General features: G+C 48.6%; 1 protein-coding gene across 1 annotated transcript; it reads right to left on the bottom strand.

Annotated features, from left to right (window-relative positions):
- Window positions 1–2275: 2275 nt before the first annotated feature.
- EVX2 (even-skipped homeobox 2) lies at window positions 2276–5274 on the bottom strand. Its single transcript, XM_068137796.1, has 3 exons — window positions 4851–5274; window positions 3461–3714; window positions 2276–2923 (listed from the first exon to the last, which is right to left on the bottom strand). Exons 1-3 carry the CDS (start codon window positions 5272–5274, stop codon window positions 2276–2278), a joined length of 1326 nt encoding a protein of 441 aa, XP_067993897.1.
- Window positions 5275–7957: the final 2683 nt, after the last annotated feature.

Below are 7957 nucleotides of genomic sequence, written 5' to 3'. Positions count from 1 at the left end.
ACACATCTGCTATAAACATGAGTAATGCACAGCATTCGCAGTAAAAATACTGATTAGTATGAATTAATCCATCTGATATGTGTATTAAAAGGCATTTAAGTATGTTGTCTTAAGAAGTTCTCATAACCCTGGATGCCATATTTAAAAACAAACATCTGTACGCAATGTTTTGCAGCCTCTTAAACAAATAATCTCTCTTTGATTTAAATAACATTTATTTTACATGACCAAACACAATAAATAACATAATATACAAAGCTTTATAATTATTGCACATTTGTAAAATATTTTACAGTGAGTTCGTACAGCCAGCAATATTTAAAGCACAAATACTTTATTTACAGTTTTATGTAATAACCAGGTCCAACGGACCTAACATAAAACCAATTTATGTTAATTTTACTAACCAGCATCCTCATCGATCATTTAATAGGTATATATCTATATTTTGGAAAAATGTAAACATTATTGCCAAAATCATCTTATATACATCCCATACTTGTGTGATCATAGGAAACGATTCCAATGATCGAAAAAGGTTAAGCTGGTAAAAGGAGTGCTACGTTTTGGTCTATTTTCTTTAGCCTTAAATTATATATTAATTTTAAAAATTCAATGTAAACTCAGTGAACAACAGCTGGTATAATCGATATTTTTACATAAGTAGTCTTCTTATTCGTTCTTTACCAAATGAGAAATTTGTGAGTTACGTGTCTTCTACCGTGCTTAAAAGTTCTGTACTCAGACAACATGTGTTGTCAGGATCCTCTCCAGAAGCCTGGGGATATTTCTCCTTTGCTCTACGCCCCGCCCAAGAAATCTGTCCCATTGGAGAAAAACAAAACAAAACAAAACAAACCACGACAAAACAAAATAACTCCAAAGCATACAATTTATGTTCGCTGAACAAAACAGCATAGCATTTAAAAACATTTCCTGAAAGTTCATTATTAGAATATGAAAAAATCCAGTGTCTTAAAAATAGAAGTATTTCAGGACACTTATTCGAAATATATAATAGAGTTTTGTTGATTTTTCCCCCCTTTTTGCTAGAGTGTGCTTGTGTGATTGTATTCACATTCACACAGGGCCTGAACAAGCAATAGCAAGTTAGATGAGGGCTTCAACTCTTCAGAAAAATCTCATTATGTGAAGAGTGAAGTGGCTCTGTAGGGAGCATTATGGAAATATCTGGGTTTGATTTAATGAGGCTCTTCACATTGGTGGAATATCAACTTAACAGAGAAAAGTCTACCCGGGGCGTCCAAGTTACCAAAATGAAAATTGGCAATTGAGATGATAAGAAAGTGGCTTTCTTGTGTGAAATCACTTCAGGTAACACAGATAACATTAAATAACATACATTCTATGCACCAAGAACAATGTTTTATGTACCAAGTCTCTTATCTGTCTCTTCTAATGACTTCCCTTAGCGGGTTGTTAGTACTTGACAGCAGGTCTCTGTGCGGGGAACTTTTTTCCAATTCCACATTCAAAGGAGGTCCATCAGAGAACATGATTGGCAATTTTCGTCATAATCTGCACATTATTAGCATCAAAATTGACACGGCAGTAACACTGGTGGGTTTTGATGTGCCTTTCTTCAAGTTCAAGGAAGTCCCTCCAGTAGCAGTGGTTTGGCATAGCAAGTCTCAGTTACCCAGTGGTGGCTTTTCAGAGGCAAAGGCGCAATGGAGATGCGTGAGAAATAAATCCAAGAGCCGTTTTACAGAGAAGTGGGAAAGACGCTACGAAAAAGAATTAAATTTAGAAAAGTGTCTGAAAGGTAAATGCTTCAGGACAACAGTTTACACCTAAATAGATTCAAGTATTTCCCAGATAGAGTGAATGATGGTAGTTAGAAATCGTGAGCTTAAAAAATGCCTCTCCCCATCCTGTCAATCTCTTCCCTTTCTATTACTGGCCCTACCTCTTGTACTACAGAAATAGGCGAGATAATTCCTATCTAGTCGAACTCAAGCAGAAATAATAATAATAATCAAATTAAAACAAACAGACAAAAAGTCACAAATGCATTCCCTTCCGCTGTCTCCCGCCCCCCGTGCTCGCCAGCCCGGCCGCCTGCAGCCCTGCGGAGCCGGCGGCGACCGGCAACTCACGGCGGGGCTACCCCCGCGGAGGCGCAAGATCCTTGTCCCACCGCGGCGGGGAGGTCAGCAATAAAAAAATAGATGGAACTTTTTGGCCTCTCCCCACGACACCCCCCCACCCCGTAGAAAAACGCCCCCCTGCCCCTGGGCCCGGACCGGGATAGTTATCTGGTGAGCGGCGCCTCCTCCCTCTGGTCCGGCGAGGAGACGGCGGCCTTGCTGAGCACGGCGGCCGAGTAAGGCAGGAAGCCGCTCTCAGAGCGCTGCCCCGCTGCCGTGCATGGGAAGTCGGCGGCGGAGGAGCCCCGTGATCCCAGCGCCGAGGCTGCCGCTGCCGCTGCCGCCGCTGTCTGGCTGCTGTGGCAGCTGAGGCAGGAGCAAGGCGCCGAGGCCCCAGGCGGCCCCGAGCCCGCCGCCGCCGCTGCCGCAGCCGCCGCTGCCGCCGAGGCGGCCGCGCTACTGTTGAGGCCGGCGGCGGCCGGCGTCTGGTAGAGGCCTGGGTGTCGGAAGCTACAGAGCAGCTCGGGGCGGGAGTAGGGGTGCGAGAGAGCGCGGAAAGTGTCCAGCGGGCGAATGGAGGTGGCGAAGGGCGCGGCGGCAGCCCCCGAGGCGGCAGCTGCGGCGGCGGCAGCGGTGACTCCGACGTGCGGGTAGTAGTGGAGCGGGACGTGGGAGTGGAAGGGATAGGGCAGGCTGCCTGTCGCCGCTGCGTGGGTCATCATGTAGGTATAGAAGCTGGGGTCGGCCGGGTGGGGCCAGGACATGGCCAGGCGCTGCCGTTTGTCCTTCATCCGCCGGTTCTGGAACCACACCTGCGCGGAGAGACAAGCACATGCGGCCTCAGCTCCACGGCCCGCCGCACCCGCTCCAGCCGCCAGCACCGGAGGGCACCCACCGGCACCCACCAACACCCACTGCTAACGCGGCGAGGCCTTTGGCTACGCCAATGCCACGTCCCTTGTCAGTGATTCCTCTCCTGTCCGGCGCCTTGCCTGAAGGGCGCGGTCGGCAAGATCCCGCTCGGCGCGGAGGGGATCCCTTCTATCTGAATAAAGGCTTTTCCCGCGTGCCATCCGTCCCCTCCCCACCGGACTGTGTCTTTACAGTACCGACGCGCTCATCCCTGCATATACAATGGCTGCGTTTATTTTATCTAGGGCGGTAAAAATAGGATTTTTTTAATAATCATATGTTTTGTGCGAAGAAGCAAACGGACACGAGGGCTGTCACAGCCAAGGGCCCGGCGAGTCTTGTAGCCACGGAGCCAGGTCGGCAGCAGGCTCGAGGAAGCCGAGCTCTGCGGTGCTGTGCTGGGGCCGGGCGAGCCGGGTGCGCGGGACGCTGCGTACCTTGATGGTGGTCTCGGGGAGGTTGAGGGCGGCGGCCAGCTCGCAGCGCCGCGGCCGCGACACGTAGTTCTCACGGTAGAATTCCTTCTCCAGCCGGGCGATCTGTTCGCGGGTGAAGGCGGTGCGGTACCGACGCACCTGGTCGGCCCCCGCAGCCGAGCCTCCCAGCGTCCCGCCACTGCTGTGCAGGCTGCCGATAGGGGCGGTGGGGGCGGCGGTGGGGGTGCTGGGCGCCGGGCTGCTCTCCGCGTAGCCTACGGGGCGAGCGTACAGGGGTAATAGCGGGCAGGAGCGCGCCCCCCGCCCCCCAATCCACCCGGTAGCAACGAGCCCTGCCCGCCTGTCCTCAAGGCCAGCTGTCGACCTTGCAAATCGCTGTCGCTCACAGAATCGATAACGCTGAATTTTGGGGGGCTGGTTTTAGGGGCCAATTTTCCGAGACACTTCATAACCGCGTCGTTCCCCGTGAACGGGGCAGGTTTGATGATTGCAGGGCATCTGAGTCCCGGAGAGAGAGGGCGAGGGCAAGGCCGGAGCTCGACGCGGCTCTGCCGGCTACGAGGAGGCCGGACTCGGCGCTAGCCTTGTCCCGGTCGGCTGCGGTTCTTAATTTCGTTTGAGGCGAACGAAATAAGAGCAGCCATAAAAGCCTTTTTTTTTTTTTTTTTTTTTCTTTCCCCTCCATCGTTACGTCGAGGATCCCTTCCTTTCTCTGGAGCATTTGGCAAAAAGGCATGTACTGTGGCCCTTTACAAATGTGCAGCTCACCTGGCTCCCCCTCCCCAATTATAGTAATAACCACGTTCCATCGCCATGCCCCGCAAAGCATGGGGAAGGGAACGAGGCTGTTTTAAACCCACTGTTGCAAGCAGAGGAAAAGTGAACAATGCCCAGTTACCCCAAGGTGGACACAGACGGCACGATATACACAGTGAAGGACACACATGGACAAGACAAATATGGACAATTTCCTCTCACTCCTCTCTCTCTCTCTCTGTAGTCTGAACTATGTATGCATATACACATATATACAGCTAGAGAGACGCAGAGAGCTCCAAGAGAGTGAAGAAAAATAAGGAGAAAGCTTCCCTAAATATAGGTGGGTGAATATTTGTGCCCACATGTATTCTGATTATATATCTACATACCAACGTATTTGGACATGCACACACGCACTCACCCGCAGAGGAACTGCCCGGGCAGAGTGTTTCGGCTACCAGGATAGCACAGTAATCGCAATAATATTTTACAACCTGGAGCTCTGTCTTCACAGAAGAGAGAGCGCCAGTGCAGAGGCGAGTAACTTTGGTGGTGGCAATAGGTTTGCTTTAGTTTTAAAGTCGATTGGCAAAGTGCAGGACTTATGTGGAGAGCATAAAGGAAGAGTTACCTTTGTTACTGTTTTCCTTCAGCTGGGAGGTAGTCAGGCTGGCTGGAGAGCGGAGCGCGGAGCAGCCCACCTCCACATCACTGTTCATATCTGCCTCTTGAGCAACTTCGGAATAAAGGTTGATTTTCTTCCTGCTTTCCGACGGTGGTATTTCGGGGGAGACGGTGCTTTCACTGTTGGGATGCTGAAGGTTGAATAAAGTGTCTATTTCAAATTTGCTTTTGGCAGAGATGTCCCCTATAGCGCTGTGCAGGGAGGCGGCAGTCAGTCTCGGGCTGAGGCGACCACTGTGCGGAGAATTTTCAAGGGCCTCCAGCACCGCATTTCCAGCTGAGTCTGACAAATTTGAGAGCCTTTTGCCAGCTGTAGGGCTGTGCAGCCCTCTCTCCATCAGGATCATCTCTTTTCTTATTCTTTCCATCATCTCAGCTTTATAAAAAATGTCAAAGTTGCAGGGCTGGTCCTGTACTAATGATGAGCTGCAGCAGGGGCTAATTCACATTCAGCCCGGCAAGTGTCTCTAAATATTATTATCTCTTTTTGAGGGAGGCGTAAAAATTGTGGGATGCCAAAGCGAGAGAATGACTGGTCAAAATGACCCATACATCCTTTCTAGCCCGAAATGTCATTCATCAAAAAGTGGTGCTCGTCATTAAGGTACGAATGACGCTGTTCGAATAATCATTTATTGTAACAGGTTTATAAGCAAATAAATACAAGCTCCTGTCAGTGGATAATGAAGGCGGCTTCAGAGCAGACAAATATATCCAGGTGGAAAGAAAGAAAGACAAGAAGTGAGGAGTAAAGCTCTTGTCCTTAGCTTGATCAGATCTTGCTTGAATTGCTCTGGGGTTTGGCCTCTGGGGTGGAATTGACAGTCTGATTAATAAAATGAGCTGTGCAACATTTCCCCCTTCATTTAGGTGCATCATTATGCTCTGATTTTTGTTTTGTTGCCTTTTAGGTCCTAATGATGCAGCTTCTTTCTCATTTGTTCTCGGACAGAACTACATGCTAAATATTAGATAATGCTTTTCTTATTATTTCTGAGACCGATTTTAGATCTCAACGTGATGAAATGCTGGACGAGGACCAGAAGACCAAGAACTTTTTGACGCTGCTATCCCTTTACTTTTCCTTCTAATTTCCAGACAACATTAACATTTTTATTTAGTAATTTATACTGACACCCCCAAGCAACTCCTCACATTCCCAAACCTTATGCCCAGACTTGATAAGACAGGTGCTGCCGGCATGCACCGATTCGAGTGCAGTTGCCTGGAGGCTAAAAAAAATTAAATGTTATAATCTGTTATTTAACAATTTAAATATATTTTTCTTCTTTGAGTCCTTAAGGACGCATTGCATTTAAATATTATCTCATTTTACTTTCTAGAATCCTACTTATAAATGAATCTAGACTGCAATTTTTCTCCCCTCTGGGGCAATACTGACTGTTGTACGGTGTGATGGGGGCGGAAATAACCGAAGTACATTAGATGTCTTCGTGATTTAAAACACTCCGCTGCCGTGTGATTTCGTCCTTCCAGCAGGTTTCCCTCCAACCCTCTGCTTTTGCCCTCCCCACCTTCAATAACGTTTAAGCATTTAAAAGTTTTTTTTTTTTTTTTTTTTAATCCAGACAATAACATATGGGAGTTTGTTGCCTACAGGCTTCGAGATAGCAGAGATATCACCTCTAGCCCTCTCTCCAAAGTTACCTGCGGCTCAGTTAGCTCATCTCTCCGCTCTGCGCCGGGTTCCGCGGGGCACAGCTTTTCCGCGCTGCAGGGGACATGGGCTGTTGCGCTCGGAGGACGGGAATGTCGGAAAGTCTCCCTTCAGTGATAACTTTGCTAGTAATAATGACGCTGATGGCAACCATTTAAACGAAGATAAATCCTTTGTCGTTAGCATTTCTGGAGTGCGCTTCCACAACCGCCCAGCCTTTATTCTTGTCGTGTTTGGTTTTTTTTTTTTCACCGACATCAGTTGATATTTAGACCCTGAGAACGTGAGTTTCATCGCCCGAAGAAACACACCAATGTTTCCTGTGATTAAACATGGGATTGATTTTTTTGCGAGGAGAGCTATTCCTGCTAATCTTAATCATACACATCTCCTAAATTCTTGTGCTCCTGCTCATGACTCATAGCTCGAAAATGGGATAGTTGACAGATTTTTTTTTTTTAATAACGTGTTAAAGTCTCCCTAAACATTATACCAAATATTTAGGAAACATTCTAGGTGTTGTTTGCAAAATCCAGCCTTCCATTAACAAGCGTTTTATGTCAGCCCTTTGAAATGTGAATTTAGACTGCAGTGTGGTGTCCTGCGTTTTACAGTCCCAAAATCAGACAAAAGTAAATATCAACTTTTCCTCGCCTGCGGACGCGATGGCGTAACGGGTCGATGCGGAGAGACGCAGAGCGGGGCGCAAATCGGAGTGCTCGTACGGGGTCCTTGGCCAGGCCGGGCACGGACGCTCCGCGCTGCCCTCACTCGAGATCCTGCTCGAGTCTTACCGAGAGGGGCCGAGGCCGGGAGGTGGGGGGAAGGGGGCGCAGGCAGCAGCAACACCGCCCCGCCCGGCATGCCGAGGGGCAAGCAGCCGTGCCTGGGTCTTGCAACCCGCGCCGCGCCCGGCTTCACAGCACCCGCGGCCCGGTAGCCTGGCCAGCGGGGCGGGCGAAGCCTGCGGCCGGGTTTATTGCTGTCGTTTGGCGCCCTCGTCTGTTTTCTTTCGGGCTGTAACAGAACGAGCTTCTTCCCTACACTTGGGAGCCACTGCCGAGAAGTCACATCGCCCAGGCACCCGTGTGTATAGACAACCAGCGGCGGCACAACTTTAGACTTTGGTCTAAAGGAATGTTGCTGAAGCTCTGAAAAGGAGGGAACGATTTGTGTGCTATTCGGAGCGGATGGAAAAGATTACTCGAAAAGTCCAATGTGACACAAAATAAGCTACAGGCAAGCACGTTTGTAAATTAACCTTATTAGAGTCACGTTATTATTTTACACCTTTTGAAAAATACTGATTGTTTGGGTTATGTACAATTTATATAGCTGGATTCCTATGCCAGGGAAATAACATGTTACAAATTATG

Source organism: Melanerpes formicivorus, unplaced genomic scaffold, assembly GCF_026170545.1.
Source record: "Melanerpes formicivorus ecotype bairdi unplaced genomic scaffold, bMelFor1.0.p_v2 SCAF_5, whole genome shotgun sequence".
NCBI lineage: Eukaryota > Metazoa > Chordata > Aves > Piciformes > Picidae > Melanerpes > Melanerpes formicivorus.
Note: the sequence above shows the minus strand (reverse complement) of the source record. Positions and strands in the feature narration are given on the sequence as shown.

Bases quoted from the DNA above. Each gene is read 5' to 3' on its own strand.
- EVX2 (XM_068137796.1), bottom strand. From the start codon at position 5,274: ATGATGGAAAGAATAAGAAAAGAGATGATCCTGATGGAGAGAGGGCTG. The intron at 3,715-4,850 runs GTAACTCTTCCT...CTCGCCCCGTAG, and splicing joins GAAGGAAAACAGTAACAAAG to GCTACGCGGAGAGCAGCCCG. The intron at 2,924-3,460 runs GTACGCAGCGTC...CTCTCCGCGCAG, and splicing joins TCCCCGAGACCACCATCAAG to GTGTGGTTCCAGAACCGGCG.